The sequence below is a fragment of the Muscardinus avellanarius genome (genome assembly GCF_963383645.1).
Source record: "Muscardinus avellanarius genome assembly, chromosome: 11".
Lineage (NCBI taxonomy): Eukaryota > Metazoa > Chordata > Mammalia > Rodentia > Gliridae > Muscardinus > Muscardinus avellanarius.
The window spans coordinates 15,612,961-15,631,224 of NC_137797.1; the positions used below are offsets into that span (position 1 = coordinate 15,612,961).

The 18,264-nt window shown below is 49.2% G+C and overlaps 1 protein-coding gene across 1 annotated transcript in view; it reads left to right on the forward strand.

Moving 5' to 3' along the window:
• Positions 1-15,971, forward strand: part of SYN3 (synapsin III) — a gene marked incomplete at both ends in the record, with an annotated part of 421,001 nt that extends 405,030 nt beyond the window's left edge. Inside the window, 4 exons of the mRNA XM_080705133.1 lie at positions 3,797-3,931; positions 4,618-4,705; positions 14,725-15,016; positions 15,839-15,971. Coding sequence (XP_080561259.1) covers positions 3,797-3,931; positions 4,618-4,705; positions 14,725-15,016; positions 15,839-15,971 — 648 coding nt within the window. The remainder of the gene's footprint in view (positions 1-3,796; positions 3,932-4,617; positions 4,706-14,724; positions 15,017-15,838) is intronic.
• Positions 15,972-18,264: the final 2,293 nt, after the last annotated feature.

Below are 18,264 nucleotides of genomic sequence, written 5' to 3' on the forward strand. Positions count from 1 at the left end.
CTGTGCTCCTCCTCTCCCAGCTGCACATCCCCACCCTGAGCACTGGCTTCTCCGCCAGCGCTGACACGAGGCCAAGACACGTGAGGGCCAGGGAGAGCCGTGCGGCCCCTCCCGGGCTGTGGGCAGCTAACGGGAAGCACATGGCCAGGCGACCACAGGAGCCTCCCGTCTGCCCCAGTCCCGGGGACCCACACACAGCGGGACCAGGTGACTCCAGGGCAGGCGCACAGGCCTGCCAGGAAGGCATTCACACCATGCCCAGGGGCGGCGGGGAGTCTGGATAGACACATGGATACCACCCCCTCCAAAGACCCGAAAGCTCCCAGGGGATGAGTCGTGTCTGCATCTGAGATCCAGCCCTCTCTGGAAGCGGCTCTCCTGTCCAGCCAGGATTCCTGCTCTCTGGCCGCTGCCACACCTAGAATTCCCCAAAGAGTCCCCCTGTCAGAGGGGATGGTGAGGGACGAGGGACAGAACCCCTGGCCGGCACAGCTGTGCCCTGGAGGAGCCAGGCCCCCACCTTTCCAGGGAGACCCTGGGGGCTTCCGACCAGGGATTGGATGAGGGCCCCTCTGCCTGGGACATCGAAGCTCCCAAGACCCCACAGAGACCCTGCTGCCTCTCATTGAACCATGACTCTGAGTGCGAGACCCAAGCTGGGGAACTGGAGGCAACAGAGAGCCGGGAGCACAGGGGCCTCCATACCAGAGCCTCCACCTGGAGCCTCCACTGGGAGGTGGCTGCATCCATTAGGATGGCCTCTCTATCTTCCCTTAACCTCCCTCTGCCTCCATGAGCTCCTGCCTCCAAGCTCCCTCAACTTTCACTCTTAGGAAGAAAAAAAATCTGTACCCGTGGACCCAGGCTCACAGCTTCCAGATGGTCAGGGATGAAAGACTTTCAACATTAAAATATTAAAGTAGTAAGTGGACCAGGCATGGTGGTGCACGCTTATAATCCCAGCACTTGAAAGGCTGAGACAGGAGGATCATGCAGGTTCAAAGCCAGCCTCAGCTACTTAGTGAGGCTCTCAGCAACTTAGCAAGACCCTTTTTCCAAATGAAAAAAATATATGTCTGGGAGTGTAGCCCAGAGGTAGAAAGTCCCTGGGTTCCATCCCTAGTGCCATAAAAAAATAAAATAAAAGTAGTGAGTGGGCTGGCTTAGACTTTGGTACCCAAGAAAACAACTTCTCAAAAACTCCCCCCCCCAAAAAAAGATGGCTTTTAGATTGTTTTCCTCTCAGAAATATCACAGAGTTGTTTCCCTTGCTTTGGGGTTTCAGGTGGGGTCAGGGGAAGGGGGAGCTTGTTACTAGGGACATAAAAGATATTTTTCTCCAGTAAGAAAAAAAAAATCAACAGAGCCAAAAATACTGGATTCTTCCACCTCTGTGGTGAGAACAGAATGTCTGTGTGAAATGTTTTGTGAAGATCCCTTCAGCAAAATACTCAAGGGACAGACCTTTGGCCTTGTCCTCTCTGCCCTGTCAGGGATGACATCGCTCTCTGGAAAAATGTTCCCCTGGGGACACCAAGTGTCCACTGCCTTTGGCTCCGTCCACTCTGGGGATTCCAGAGCTCTCTGGCCTCGGGTCCTTGGTGGTTATTTTCCACCGCAGGGATTGTGGGGAAGAAACCAAGACAAAATGGGGAGTTTAGGCGGGGGGGGGGGGAGGCAGGAAGTAGGCAGGAAGCCTAGCATGTTGAGGAGATCCCGCGGTTATAGCAACGCGGCCGATGCCCACCAAGACTGTCCACGCTCCGGTGCTGGGGTCCCAGAGGTCTCAGACCAAGCCCGGGCCCCGGACCTGCACCCTGGACAGTTCTCAGGACGCTGCAGGAATCCGCATTCACACTGAGTAGTGGGCTCTTTGGCTTCCCATGCACCGTAGGTGCTTTAGACTCTCTTTAGCCCCAGCTGGAAGGGCCTTCACTGCTGCTCAGACCCCTCAGTTTGCAGTTGAGAAATAAATAGGTCCACGGGGGGAAAGTGCCTTGTTCAAGACCATACAGCCAGTGTGGAGCAGAACCCAGGGCTGAGGAGCCCCAGGTGCCTCGTTCATTCTCACCCACAAATGGCTTTATCCAGTGCTTGGTGAGAATCCACATCCGTAAGTGTTTTGCTTTTGTGGAGTTTACTGGGGACTGAACCGAGGGCCTTGCACATGCTGGGCAAGTGCTCTGCCTCTGCTAACCTGCATCCCCGGGTCCATGCAGGCACTTTGAGAAAACAGCTGCACTCCAGGATAAGTCTCCCTCCGGTGGCAGAGGTAAGGATGCCAGGTGCATCACCCAGACGCATGCAGTCCAGGGGCTTCCAGAGGAAGGGCTGGCTGGTGCTCTTTGATGGAGGAGGAGTTAGGAAGAACCTAGCCAGGCCATAACTGGGAACAGGGAGACAAGACAGGGGCTTGAGGGGATGGAGCAGGGAAAGAGAAGCAGCTGGATTCCTGCCGTAGAGAAGAGAGAGGTGGCAAAGGCAGCAACCTCCCAGGCCCTCCAAGCCAAGGCCTGAAGCTCCTTCAGGACCTTCCCTAGCTGCTCAGGCGCAGACCTAGCTTGTGGGCTGTGCGACCTCGGGCAAGTCCCTTCTGTCATGGGAAAAGCAGTATCTCCAGAAGAGGGTCCAAGGCGTTCCCAGACAGAGGGGGAAGGGACTCAGGACCTGCGGGGTCCTTGACATACGGCATGGAAAAGAATCCCGTTAGGGATGTGTCAGTAGAGATGTAGAGCGTTATTTAGAAACGGACGGCATACATGTTCAAGGGAGAATGCGGGCCATCTCGAGACAGTCACATGCTTTGAGGGCTCCTGGCTCCTCCTCGTAAGAAGGAAACCTGCAGAGGGGTGGGTGAGAGGGAATGTGAGGATGGCCCCAGTCCAGTGATCACAAGAGGCTTAAGGTGGCCTGGTGGTACCCGATCCTTAGACTGACAGGGTCTCCATTAACTGATCCATAGGTCATTCTGGAAAGGCCCCCACATTCTTGGTTTCTTATGATATCCATCACCTCTATCTTGCTTTAAACAACTTATTGGAGGGGGTAATTAATAGAGCATGGATAATTACAGTTGGGGGTTAGTTTTAGGATTTACAGATTTCTAAGTAATTTGGGAGAAGCCGGGCCAGGGAGAGAAGGGATGAGGGCTTTCGTACTGAAGTTAACTTGTTTCCTAACTTGCTAATGTCTCCTTTCTACCTGTTTCTTCTACACTATACACCCACCACTTCTATCTCCAGGCCTCAGCTGGCCCATCTGTAAGAAGAGTGTCATGGGCCCACTCCCCATAAAGAACCTCCAAGTTCACCCCAGGCCCTGCTGCCGCCAGACAGCTCTTTCCTCTTCTCCCTGAACCCGGGGTCAACTCCAGCCCCCCTCATTTTGTCACGATTAGGCCCCCACCTTTACTGCTTCCGGCTCTGTGGAAAGCCTTGACCTTGGGCCAGAGAAGAGGAGGCCAGGCGGGCCCTGGGATTGGGCCCGGTGGGAAAGCAGGGGGTGGAGACGGCTCCCCAAAGACAGCAAAGGTCAGCAGAGGCTCTGGGCGCTCAGTCACGTTGCCTGGTCCATCGACTGTAGCCCTGTTGAACCGCATCCAGGAGCTGGTTTAGACTGAACCCTGGGGAACCGGGTGTCTGAGGGGGAAGTCGGTCTCAGCTGTTTGCTTGGAGGACATTGCCATCTAGTGGCCACTTCTGTCCCCAGCCCTGAGCTGGCACTCCCAGGCTCTGTGGCCTGTTCACCAGGCTTCGCAGGCTTGGGGTGCCCTCTAACCTTCCTTTTTCTCCCACAGGTAATGGATAGCTCAATGCCCCTGATCGGAGAGCACGTGGAAGAAGACAAACAGCTGATAGCCGACCTCGTGGTCTCCAAAATGAGCCAGTTCCTAACACCAGGGGGCACGGTGCCCTCGCCCCTGAGACCCTGGGTAAGATGTCCAGGAGTGAGGATGTAGCCCTGGGAAATCCCAGGCTGACTGGAATGGTGGCCCTGGATGCAACAGAGATATGGCAGATAGAAAGGAACAGGGCCTGGATGGAAGCCGGCATACCCCCAACGTGGGTGGGGTCCCTCCTCCCTCTTCCATCCCACCTGGCCTTTGGGCATCTTTGTAGAGACTGCCGACCGTTGACACATCCATGTCCCCATCCTGGGCCTGAGCAAGGGGTACATGTGTGTGTGAGAGAGAGAGCGCATGTGTGCGCCCCCGGCACGGTCAATAGAGTCTATTGTGTCTCCATTTCTCCACACCCTGACCTCACCCCAACAGTGACTCCCAGATCACTCCTCAGAGAATTTTCCAGTTCTCCAGGCAACCCCACCCAGCCCCCGTTTTCCCCACAAACACTCAGGAAGGGTGATTGACATAAGGAAGGACTTTGCTGGAGGGAGGGGCGCAGGCGGCCTTCTCCACCGGAAATGCCCCACACCCTCAGCTGGGCCACCGCAGTGTGCGCACAGGGTTAGCACCATCCTGCTGCGGGCTTGGGAACCACATCGTAGGTAGGTTACCTCAGTAATGAGACCTTTCCAAAGCCTGCCACACACACACACACAGGAAAAGAACTGGCTGTGGAGACAGTAATAGCCTTCCTTTCTCTTCTCCTGACCTAGGCTCCGCAGACAAAACCAGCAAAATCTCCAGGGCAAGGCCAGCTGGGGCCTCAGCTGGGACAGCCCCAGCCACGTCCCCCTCCCCAAGGTAAGACCCAGCACGGCCACCCACACCATCTCTGTGAGGATGGTGATGTGCAAAAAACATGTCTAACATCACTAGGAATCAGGGAGATGCAAATCAAAGCTACACTGAGATTCCACTTAACTCCAACTAGAAGGGCAGTCATCAAGAAGATAAATAATAACAGATGCTGGTGAGGATGAGGGGAAAGAGGAACTCTTATTTGCTGTTGGCGAGAGTGTATGGTGATCAGTATGGAGGTTCCTCGAGAGACAAGGAATGAAGCCACCATAGGACCCAGCTATATGCTCCTCAGTATCCTAAAGAACCAACGTCAGAATACTACAGTGATACCTGCTTACCCACGTTCATAGCAGCACCATTCACAGGAGCGAAATTATGGAACCAGCCCAGGCGTCCACCAACAGTTGAATGGATAAATAAAACGTAGTATATACACACAATGGAATTCTATTCAGCCCTAAAGAAGTACAAAGTCTTTTGCAGGAAAATGATGGAACTGGAGAATATTAGGCTGGAATTGGCCAGTCTCAGAAAGTCAAGGGTGGGATTTTTTTTTTCTTATTTGTGGAAGCTTAGAGAGAAAATAAGCAATAAAGGGGACTTTAAATAATTCAAAGAAAGATGGATAGAGTGGTTGAAAGGGAGAGTTAGGGGGCAGTATGGGAAGGTATTACCACCAATCTCATTAACCCGTATGAGGATGAAAGGGGGAACAGGAGGAGATGTGGAGGAAAATATGGAAAAAGCTGTGTGCATGTATGACTTTATTACACTGAACTTTGCTATGATATATATATAGCAATAATCATTAAGATAATTTTTAAAAAACAGAGAGAAAATAAAGAAATGCATGGAGACCTCTGTGTACCATCTCCAGAAAAAATCATCTTCATACTTTGCATACTCTTAATACTTTAATACTATGCATACTCTGGCCATATGCAAGCTGAGGAAGACCAAGGCCTGTCGCCCTTCGTGTTAGGGAAAGGGAAGGAGAAAGCACATATTTAGTACTTCCCCATGTTTCAGACACTGGGCTAGGAGCTTTTATCCTCCCGGTCACTCCACAGAGGAAGCATCAGTATTTCCCTGTTTCTGAGTAAAAAAAATTGAAGCTTTGCCCAGGAAGGCACAACAAGAAAATGGCAACTTTACAAGTCTGGCCGTTCAGACCTTCTAGAAAGTGTTTATGTCTAACGACTAGTGGTGCCTGATTATAGATTTGTGAACCATCTAGCTAGAGTGAGAAAGGAAAAGAGAACGTCACATAGAACCCCATCAATCAAAATGTTTCCTCAGAAATATGCCAACAGTGCTGCATAAATACCACCATTTGTTAGAGGGCGGGCAGGCTATGGATATCACAGGATGAGAAGAAGTCTGGAAAAGAGTTAGGAAACTTTCTGGACTAACGTCAGCTGCTGGGTGCTCTGCACGCAGACCTGGGGAGAAGACCCCCATAACGCTCTCCCTCTTGAAGCCCAAGACCGTGGGCGCACTCATTACCCCAGGGGCAGCTTTGCAGGCAGAAGCTTCCTTGAAATCTTGAAAGGATTTGTTTTAAAATCTACCAGAAAGAAGGCATTTCTCTCGTGTCTGGTCTTCCCAGTTGTGTTTACTAAGCAAGAGATCCATCACTTCTTGGGAAAGACCAGCCTTGGGAACCAGGCAGGTTCCTCTTCCACAGTTCTAAGTAAATTACCCCCCTTTCCTCCCTTCCTTCCTTCTCTTCCATTCTCCTTTTTGCCATCCTTCCCTCTCTTCCTTGTTTTCTCCTTCCTCAATTCCTCTTCCTTCCCCTTCTCCCCTCCCCCTTTCTCTGTTACTGTTATTTATCCAATACATTTCTTTATGTTAGCTTGCTTTTTCATATAAATGAATTTGACTCCATTCCCCTAATACACTCCAAAATATATGCACAATTATCAAAATCATTTTCAAACCAGGCGTGGTGGCACACGCTTGTAATCCCAGCATTTGGAAGGCTGAGACAGGAGGGTCGCAGTTCACAGACAGACTCAGCTACTTAGGCCCTCTACAACTTAGTGAGACACTGTTTCAAAATAAAGAATAAAAAAAAATAGGGCTGGGGTTTAACTGGAAAGTAGAATGCCCCCTAAGTTCCATCCCAAGTACCGCAATATATATTTGACCATAGACTAAAAATTTGTCAAAATACTGGGTGAGGTGGTCTTTTCAACTCTAAGTATCTGTGGTCACATAGTCTGATAATACAATAACATATTCAAAATTGTCGGCTCTCCAATTTCCAAGTCTTGCTCATTGCCTGTATCCCCAAAGTGTCCTCTTCTCCTCTACACTAACAAATCCCCATGGTTTAAATGATCTGATCCCCTTGCAATAAAAATAATAACATTTACCTAACACCATGTGCAAGACCCACACACTGTGCTTTCCTGTCTCGTCTTCTTTCTTATCTATGCTTTTCTTCCTGGAAAAGCAGAAAGTATTGATGAAAGGGGAATGTGCATAACTGTATATAACTGTTAGTCGGCACTCCATTGCTGTGACAACATGCCTAAGAATACCAACTTAAGGAGGAAAGCTTTGTTTCAGCTCATGATTTCAGATATTTCAGTCCACTGTAACTTGGCCCAGCTCCTTTGGACTTGTGGCCACAGGACATCATGGCTGTGGGAGGGTATAGCAGAGGGAGACTGTCCACTTCAGGGTGGCAGAGAAGCAGAGAGAGTGAGAGAGGAGGAGGCTAGGGGCCAATATCCCCTTCAAGGGCACACCTCCAATAACCTAACCTCCTTCCGCTAGGCCCCACCTCTTGAATGCTCCACCACCTCCCAATAGCGCCACAGGCTGGTGACCAAGCCTTTAACTCATGGGCCTTTGGGGGTCTTATTTGAGATCCAAACCATCACAAACTGTACAAATGAACCTTAGCATTCTTCTGGCGGACAACTGTGTTTGAATCCATTTCTCTGTGTCACTGCCTTTTTGGTCTTCAAGTTCCATCTCCTCTCTGAGCCTCCATTTCCTTCTTGATAAAGGAGAAAGTAACAGCTGTCACTTCTAATAGTGAGGAATTTTCCATGGGATAATGTAGTTGATGCAGTTAGCAAGGAGTCTGACACAGACAGTGCTTTGAAGACATTAGATCTTACGACTAATAATCTACTGTTAATAGTGATTATAAAACTCCCATTATTAATAACATTTGTCTTGCAAACTATTCTAATAGACATGGCATTCTCGATCATCATTAACAATCCTTGTAACTCATGCGACTTCATTGCCCTGCCTGGCAATGATTCCAAAGTTTAAGATGTCCCCAAACTACAGATCCTGTACCCTACCAGACTCCTGGCTTGCCTCTGCCCTGCCCCCTCCTTTCCTGCTTTGCCCAGGGCTGACTTTTAAAAAACACATTTGAACAGGGCCCCTTTAAAACACAGAGAGCTACTGTGTTCTGATTTCCTCTCTGGCCCGGAGTAGAAACATGTGCAATAAAGAGATATTATTTTAAGCAACATGTGGCTAAACACACTTTTAGTGAGTTGAAAAATAATCAATCTAAAACCAATTAAGGTAATTAGGGAAAATGCTCTGTTAATTAGCATTCAGACTAAAAATAACAAGGCTAATTTAAAAACAACATTATCACTAATTTTTCCAAATGACAAGATAATATTCTTAACTTGTTTTGAATTCACTCTTCATTTTCAAACTTAGGAAAGGGGAAATTCTCTTCTAATAAACTTCATCGGTTTTTAGAATCAATTTTGCACTTAGGCAAATACTTTTCTACACCTAAGTTAATATCTTTGGTATGTGCTCAAATAAAAAATACTAAATTGTTTGCTTTGCCAAGAAACCAAAAGAAATAACTAGGGCATCTCTTGATGAATCCAAGAGTTAATTAGCACCCAGATTTTCCAAAATATTATTTACCCTGGGTGGGAAGCTTAAGATAAAAGTAGAAGTCAGATGTTTTCTTTGACCTGCAGTGAGTTTAGAAAACAAAAATAACCAACATTTTAAAATCATGAATTTAAACTGGGTGTGGTGGTGCATGCTTGTAATCCCAGTACTTGGGAGACTGAGACAAGAGGACCGAAGGTTTGTAGCCAGTTGTACTAAGCACTAAGCTGCACTTAATGAGGCCCTCAGCAAATTAGTGAGACCCTTTTTCAAAATAAAGAATAAAAAATAGGGCTGGGGGTGTAGCTCAGAGGTAGAATGCCCCTGGGTTCAATCCAGTTCAATGATGGTACCACAAAAAAAAATTTAAATACAAAAAAACAAAAATCATGAATTTAGCAGGGTGCAGTGGCACATGCCTATATCCTAGTACTTGGGAGCCTGAGATAAGAGGATCACAAGTCCAAGGCCAGCCTCAGAAACTTAGTGAACCCCTGTTTCACTGTTTTAAAATAAAAAGTAGGATTTAGGACTGGTTCCTGGGGGAGGGGAGAAGATGGAGGCTGCAGCAACAATAGCTGGCAGCAGCTAAATAGGACAGGTATTCCTCTGAGAAACCCCGGACATCAGATTTTGGTTTAATATCTGATCAGGACAATATATAGAGACATTTATAGCCATGACTTCCTAACTAAAATATAAAAAAGAGATGGACCAAGATGGCAGAGACGGTGGCGGCAGCAAGTATTCGGGAAAGGCAGATAAAACCAATCCAACCCACCTTGAACCATTGGAGAAATCTCCCCAGAGATTCCTCTATGCAGCGCTGGGGCTGTGTGTGCTTGGAACAGCAGAACCTGCTCTCCATGGTGAAGCTGTGGGCCTCCTCTCTTGGTGGGGAGATAAAACACCTTGCTGCTAAGTACTTGGGCCACCAACTCCTGCCAAAGACACTGATTTCTTTTATTAAAAAATATTGAAGAGGGAAGAAGATGGCGGCAGCTGCAGTTGCAGCTACAACCACAGTCACAGTGGTGATAGTTAGCAGCAGCCGAATAGGATCCCCCTGAGAAACCCTGGACAACAGATTTTGATTAAATAGCTGAATGGGACAACACACAGAAACATTTCCAGTCATGACTTCCTATCTGAAATATAGGAGAGGGAGTGAAAAATGGTGGAATTAGAGGCAAGACTGCAGTGTGGTGCCCGCCACTGCAAGAAAAGTGATTTTTGGAGGGATATCCCAGAAGAGATCAGAAAGCAGACTGCTCCTACCACACATGCACAGGAATACTTAACAGTAACATACTCTAGGAGAGACCAAGAAGGCAGAGGCCAGTATTCAGGAGACACAGACAGATCCAACCAAATCCACCTTAAATTTTTGAAATCTCTCCAAAAGTAGATTGTTCCTGCCCCACATGCTCAGGAACTCTGAACAAAATACTATGTAAGAAAAAGTTTTGCGGAGACAAGCCAAAATGGCGGTAGCAGCAGTGGCCAGTATTCAGGAGAGGCAGACAGATCCAAACCAATCCACCTTGAATTTCTGAAAATATCTCCCCAAAAGTAGACTGCTCTTGCCGCACATGTGCAGGAATCCTAGACAACACACTATGTAAGAAAAATTCCCAGAGCCAGGCGTGGTGGCGCAAGCTTGTAATCCCCGCGCTTGGGAGGCTGAGACAGGAGGATCACACAGGTTCAAAGCCAGCCTCAGCAACTTAGTGAGACCCTGTTTCCAAATAAAATATAAAATAGGTCTGGGAGTATAGCCCAGAGGTAGAAAGCCTCTGGGTTCCACCCCCAGTACCACCAAAAAAAAAAAAAAAAAAGAAAAAGAAAAATGCCCAGTGCAAGTCAGAGGGACCCCGCCCATTTTGCTGGGCCGATTCACTGTGCAGGGGTCCTGGGAAGACTCAGCTCATGGCCGCTGCACTCCTCTATGCTGTGCTGGGGGTCAGGGTGTGCTTGGAGCAGCAGATTGCACTCTCCAGGGTGAGGCTGTGAGCACTCACTTTCAGTAGGGAGATACAATCCATTGCTGCTAGAGAATTGGATTCTCAGCTTCTGCAAATGACATGTGGTATTTTCTCCTACTAAAATATATGTGGAGGGAAAAATGGGAACCTCTGTAAACATCATGCCCACAGTGACAGGAACCAGAGCCTACCAGGCAGCGAGGCTGCGTCTGGAGCCAGTGAGGCCAGGCCCGGAGCCTGGCATGCAGCATGGCTGGGTCTGGAGCCAGCGAGGCCGGGCCTTGAGCCTGTTGCGCTGCAGGCCTGGAACTGGGGCCTGCTTCACACAGCAAAGGGCCAGTGGGTTTCTTCAACTGTGTGGCCAGGTTGCAATAAAAGCTGCCGCTTCCTCACCTAATCTCTTAGCAGATTTCCAGATCCAAGTGACCTCTATTTAAAAAAAAAAAAAATGCTAGGCGTGGTGGTGCATGCTTGTAATCCCTGCACTTGGGAGGCAGAGACAAGAGGATCGCGCAGGTTTGAAGCCAGCCGCACTGGCTTAAGAGACCCTGTTTCCAAATCAAAAAAGTATTTTAAAAAATAGGTCTGGGAGTATAGCCCAGAAGTAGAAGGGTTTTCAGGAACCCCAGTACCACCAAAAAAATAAATAAAATAAAATAATAAATTTTTAAAAATTGGTTGTGAGTGGATCATCCTGTCAAAGTTACTCACCTTCTGGGTTTCAGGTTTTCCGTAAGTGGAAATAAGTGTGGAGAAATAGAAGCTCTAATACATTGTTGGTGGGATTGCAAGTTGGTGCAACCACTTTGGAGAACAGTATAAAAGATCCTCAGAAGAAGGGAAATGAACTTACCATATGATCCAGCAATACCACCTCTGGGTATCTACCAAAAAGAATGAAAACCAAAATACCAAACTAATGTGTGAGGAACCATGTTCATAGCTGCACAGTTCACCATTGCCAAACTGTGGGACCAGCCGAGATGTCCTTCAATGGATGAGTGGATTTCAAAACTATGGGATATGCACACAATGGAATTTTGCCCGGCCATAAGGGAGAACAAAATTATGGCATTTACAGTGAAATGTCACAAAAAGTTAGAAATCAGATGCTTTTCTTAATGTGCAAAATACTAGGGAGAAATGGGTGACAGGAGGAACTCTAGATGAAGAAGAGACCCTATAGAGGAGCAATGAAGGTAACATATCTGAGGGGATAAGAGGGAGGATAAGGGAAACTCTTTAAAGCACATGATGTACTTAAACATATCAACGTCAATCAGGAAGCCAAGCATGGGTAGGAGGGAGGGGGAGGGAAGGGGTTAGAGATTGGGTAGGGGCTGATTGGGTGATGTGTGCATGTATATCTCCACAAGTTCTTTATCCCATTGAGATGTATGACTACAATGCACCAATAAAAATTTATTTAAAAAATAAAACAAAAAGTAAAGTAGGGCTGGGGATGTAGCTAGGTAGAAAGCCCCTGGGTTCAACCCCTGCAATCCCCCCACAAAAAAACAGGAACTTTTACTTGAACACCTAGGTTTTATCTTAAGGTCTACCCACCCTACCCCCACCCCCTGGCCAATTTCCAGCCTCTCTAGATGGCGCCAAAGTTCTAGAAATAAGGTGCCTGCACAGCAGGTGTCCGCTAGTGGTCAGCGGCTGCTCCCTGGGACAGAGCAAGGACTCTGCAGTTTGCCCGAGGCCCTACTCTTCCCTTATTCCTACTTTCATAGTGACAGGAAGAGTTCATTGCTATTTTCTTAGGTTTGCACCTCTTTACAGAAATAAGTCTCCAAACTATTTTTATGCCAAGTGGAAAATTTGTTAAAGGTATATTACTTGTTTTTACACACGTCCACTTCATTTCTTTACGTACCTGCCTGGCCCCTTAGATGTTTGAGTTTGAAAGGAATGGGTCCTCTAGTCTCCAGTCTCTAGGAAGGTAATGATTCAAAGGCATGTGCACTCTGTTGCTAAACCGGTGCTGCAATTTAACAAAACTTAGGAAGGCTTCCACAGCCTCACACAAATACTCAGATTGGGAGGCGTGTATGGTGTATAGTCCAATAACCTCACTGTATGACTTTTACCTACAGTCACACAGCAAATTAATGACAAGGCTTGCGTCCGGACCTGGGGCTCCTGGTGCCCATACAAAGTCAGGGCCACTAGACACACAGCCTTCTGCAAATGTGACCCAGTGACACAACGTCTACAGGCCAGGGTCAGCTGAAATCTGGTCCCTGCTCCCCTTGTACCTGGCTCAAAGCTGCTTCTGTCACAGGGAGCCACCTTTTCTTACCGCACATGCAGATGCTGTAAGGACTCAGGGCAGCCCCTGGTTTTTGAGTCAGAGACCTACATTTGAGCCTGAGTTCTCTGTGCACCAATAGGAAGAAGCGTCGATCCTCTGAGCTCTCTGTGGCTCCAGTTTGAGTCAGGAGACCTTAGTAAGGCTCAGTGTCCACCACCGCATGGTGAGAAGCTAGCTTCCCTTCCAGCCCCTCTAGGTTAATGGTCCATTGCTCTTGAGCTCCTAGAATAATGAGAGAGCTGCCCAAAAAATGTAAGGGAGCATTCTTTTCATGACCTCTAAAGCAGTACTTCTCCGGGGTGCCATCTGTGAGCAAAAAGGAGAGAATGCAAAGCCCTCGCATCCCACCAGTTGGCAGTCTTGATTCAGGGTCTCATGGCTTTAAGCCGCAGCATCACCTGGGAACTTGTTGGAAACACAGAAGCATGGGTCCTGCCTGTGGACCTGGGCTCTGGCTGTCTCTGATGAAGGGCCACACACTGGGGGCCCCGGACAACAGAAGCTGGCTTCCTCTCAGTTCTGGAGGCTGGGGAACAAGAGCGAGGTATCGGCAGGCCTGGGTTCCGGCAAGGACCCTGCTTGGCTCGCAGATGGCAGCCAGGTTCTTCTTACACAGGTGCACACACCATCTTCCTGTCTCTTCTTCTTCCCATAAGAACCCAGTCCAGTTACAGCTTCTGTTGGGAGCCATTAATTACCTCCTTAAAGACTCTGTCTCCAAATACAGTCACACTGAGTGAGGATTAGGGTGTCAATGTATGTAATTGGAGGAGGCACAATTCAACCCATGACACCAGAACTAGAACTACTGTGTAGAATAATTGTTTTGACAAGATCCTCCAGTGGTCCATGGGTCTGTCAAAGTTTGAGGCCCACTGGTTTCTACTGTACAATCTTCTAGCTTTTCTTTTTCACAAAACTCTATACATCTGTGTCAAAAGGAAAGAGGTATGCTGAGACAGGAGGATTGCAGTTCACGGCCAGCCTCAGCTACTTAGTGGGGCCCTCTGCAACTTGGTGAGACCCTGTTTCAAAATAAATAATAAAAAATAGGACTGGGGTGTATCTTGGAGGTAGAATGCCCCTGGGTTCCATCTCCACTACCGCAAAAAAGAAAGAAAGAGAAAGAAAGAAAGAAAGAAAGAAAGAAAGAAAGAAAGAGAGAGAGAGAGAGAAAGAAAGAAAGAGAGAGAGAAAGAAAGAAAGAAAGAAAGGAGAGAGAAAGAAAGAAAGAAAGAAAGAAAGAAAGAAAGAAAGAAAGAAAGAAAGAAAGAAAAGAGCAACTGAGCATGGTGGTGCATGCCTGTAATCCCAGTACCTGGGAGGCTGAGACAGGAAGATCGCAGGTTGGAGGCCAGCCTTAGAAACTTAACAAGGCCCTCAGCAATTCAGTGAGACCCTGTTTCAAATGAAAATAAAGTAAGGCTTAAGATGTAGCTCAGAACACTCCTGGGTTCAACTAAAAGGAAGGAAGGAAGGAAGGAAGGAAGGAAGGAAGGAAGGAAAGAAGGAAGGAAGGAAGGAAGGACTCACTGTCTTATAAGCTGCTTTTGAGTTCAGTGGTGTATATATTTGTCCCAATTATCCACAGCATCCTGTCCTTTACTGCTATCGTGCCACACTGTACGTGGTGGCCACAGCAGAACCCACCACGTGGACATCTCTTTAACATCCCTGATCACTCCCAATGGTTTGCCATTTCGATTCAGTTTGCACTGTTATAAACAACACTATAATGAACATCTGTGGAACAACATTGTACACAGCCTTCTCTAGTCTAACTACTATCCTTAACTTTTTTTTTTTTTTTTGGCCCGTAGGGGGCCCTCGTCAAGCTCAGTCTCCTCAGCTCCCCAGATCTGGAAGCCCCTCTCAACAGAGGCTGTCCCCACAAGGTCAGCAGCCCCTGAGCCCCCAGTCTGGATCACCACAGCAGCAGAGGTCGCCCGGCTCTCCACAGCTGTCCCGGGCCTCTGGCGGCAGCTCCCCAAACCAGGCCTCCAAGACAGGTGCCAGCCTCACCTCACAGCCCAGGCCCCCCGTGCAAGGCCGCAGCACCTCCCAGCAGGGCGAAGACCCCAAGAAGACAGTGCCGCCCCACCCCCATCTCAAGTAAGTGCTTGGGGAATTAGGGTATTGCATGGAGTGGAGGTGGGGTTGGGGCTGCGCTGACTCTGGGCCAGGGACCTGGAAGCCAAGAAAGAGCCAGGGAGGCCTAGACCTTAAATGGGTAGCAGCTGGGCTAGAGGGTGGCCTTGGTGGGCCAGGGCCTAGCAAGTAGGAGTGAGGCCCACCATGCCCTCCTGGAATCCATGCACTGGTTAGGTCTTGCTAGAGAGCAAACCACTCCAAAGTAGCTTCAGGAAACAACCATGTTCTTGGCTTTTGGGGGTAGCCATTTATTCTGAGTTTGGTTCAGCTGGACAGTTCTTCTTTTGGAGTCTACTGTAGAGCTGCCACCTTAGAGAATGTTTGTTTTGCTTTGTTTTGTTTTATTTGTTGTTGTTTTTGGTAGCACTGGGGAATGAAGGAATGAACCCAGGACCTTGCACATATGAGGCAAGAACCTCACCCGAGCTATTCCCAGGATGACTACCACTTTAGTCAGCTCAGGTCAGCAGGTGTTTACCAAACACCCATGCTGTGCTCCTCCTAGATAAGACATGTTGAGGGTGATAAGCAAGGGTAGAAAAGTTCCTACTTTGAAGGTATTGTTCTGTACTGCAAAAAAAAAAAAAAAAAAACAAGGCTAGCAAGCACCTTGCACATAGTCTACGTGCATCACAGCCCTGATACAGAGTAAATTCTGCAACACCTACACGCTGATCTCACTGTCCTGCAATGGTTGAGCTCAGCCTCCAGGCTCAAGCCCCAGACTCACTTCCTGCGAGGTCTCTGCCTCCCCTGCCCAACGCCCCTGCCTTTCTGTTTCAGCAAATCTCAATCCCTGACTAACAGCCTCAGCACCTCGGATACGTCCCAGCGCGGGACCCCAAGTGAAGACGAAGCCAAGGCCGAGACCATCCGCAACCTGAGGAAGTCTTTCGCCAGCCTGTTCTCTGACTAGCCGGCCAGGGTGGCGGCTGGGCCTCTGGAGGGCTGGCTACGCCCCTGCACTGTCTCCTCCTCCTCCTCCTCCTGTCTCACTTCTCAAGAGGAGCAGAATGGAGGGCCTGAGAACACACTTTAAATGCCTTTGACCCAGGAACTCCACGCATCCCCATCGCCCTTTACCATGACATTCCTGCGGTGTCTGACGAGGGCCGGACCTGTCCAGCCTCTGGGGCCCCTGCATGGGCCTTGGAGGCAGGCCCCGCCCACTCCGCCTTGCCCTTGCTTGTCGCCACTTCCACAGCGTGCCAGATGCTTGTGTGTGGTTAGTGTTCACGTTTCTCATTAGTGTTGTGCTCGCCTTTGGGCAGAGGCCCCTTCGAGGCCTTGCCCCATCTCCATCCAGTGCAGATGCTGTAGTCAGAGCTCAGCCATTTAGGAGGCAATAATTTGTAACAGTGCTTTTGCAAACAAAAAGAGAAAAGGCCAACCAGGGGAACCAGCTTCTGCCCAAGCTAGCTGCATCCACGCTCAGGACCCTGTCTCAGAAGAGGGGAAAGGCCCCTTCATGGCCGGCCACCAGGGCATCTTGGGGTCAACAGGAAGAAGCCAGACCCTGTGTGACACGTGGGGCCTTTCCAAGCAACAGCAGCAGAGGGACACCCTTCTGATGCCGTCCACGCCCAAAGCCAACCACAGGAATTCTGAGCAGTTCCCAAAGGAGTAGGCCTGCGCCACCAGAAAAGAGGGTTAGTCAAGGGTCCTGACCAGCTACCCACACTTTGGCCTCTCTGACCTCCCACCAAGGACAGCATTTCCTCCGCGAGGATGTATCAGGAGCCGGGGGAATCGGCAGATCCAGGTACTGGGCAGGAAGGTGTGGCGATGGTGACTTCTAGTTTGGTGTTTCTCAAACTCTGTACAGCAAAGCATTGGAAGGTCACTCAATTTCAAGAGGGTCCCGTGGTCAGGTGGGTTTAGAACACTGTTTTTCTATCACCTTTGGAGATGCAGAGGACAGGATACACGGCAAAGGCTCTCAGAATCCCTGCAGGAAAGAAATAGGCCCTAACTCTGTCTCACCCTCACTTATTTGACAAAGCAAGTTAAACTACAGCACTGGAAAAGGCCATCCTGACTCCCTTCCCAGTGCTCTGACCCCCATACCAGTCTGCCTCCCACAATTAGTGGGGTACAGGGGTATCCCAAATCACCAAGCACCTGGTGCTAGAAACATCATAGGTGCTAGAAGCAGACTCCTGGTCCGCAAAAGAGCCCAGAGCGTCAGGACATAACCAGATTATCCCCTCACAGCCCACTAGGCAACTTGAGACATGTCTTTCCCTCACTAGGGAAGGGACGGAAGGACCTAAGAATGAAGCGCCCTTGGTGGAGCAGCTTCCAGAAATGCCCAAGCACCACAGAGAGCTTGGTAATCAGCTGAGACCTATCCAGGCTTCCAGGAGCACAGAAACGGTCACCACCATTTTGGTCCCCTCGACCAAGAGTGGAGAGAACAAGGCCAGAGACCCTCTCCTGCACAGATCACTGAGAGACCTGGACCTCCAAAGAACCTGCCTCAGCTGGCTTCCAACCAGGCTACTCCATAGCAATGGATGCCGGCTCAGTATCAGACACGCCTGGCTGTCAGAGACTCACTTGGCCCTTACGGTCGTCTGCCCCTCCTTTGCCCTCGTTCCTCATGATCAGATCAGTACTGAGAGCAAGAGAGCTCTGCCGCCTTGGAAATCCTCTTTCTCCTCTTGTTCAAGACCTCTGGTCTTGGATTCAGTCATAGGAAGAAGCATAAACAGCAGAGAAGTCCATTTGCCAGTGACCACTGGAGTCAAAATTTGGCAGCTGGAGACCGGCGGGCTTAGGCCAGGATGGTGCTGACTAGGATCATCAACAAATAAAATGCCGTGGTGTGAGCAGAGGGTTGAACTGGAGGGGGGCTAGTACTCTTTCCGGTACCCCAAATCCCACCTCCTTTATTCCGTCTCTGTTCTGTTGAGCTCAGTGTCTCTGGGATAATCCCTGCTGGCACGGGTAGACCGCACTCTGCTGGATCTCCTTCTCTGGGCCGAGTCTGTGTGCTGCAACAGAAGAGAGCTGCTGGGTGCTTCCCGGTGACTGAGGGAGTCGGACGCACCGGCTGCTGCTTGGCGGGCACCATCGTCAGTGTGTCCCACTGCACCTCAAGGCAGGAGGCGCCTTGGGGTTAACAGTGTTTTGTGGAGGTGTCTCAGTCAGCATCCTCACTGCTGTGACACAAAATGCCTGACAACCACAACTTAAGAGGAAGGAAG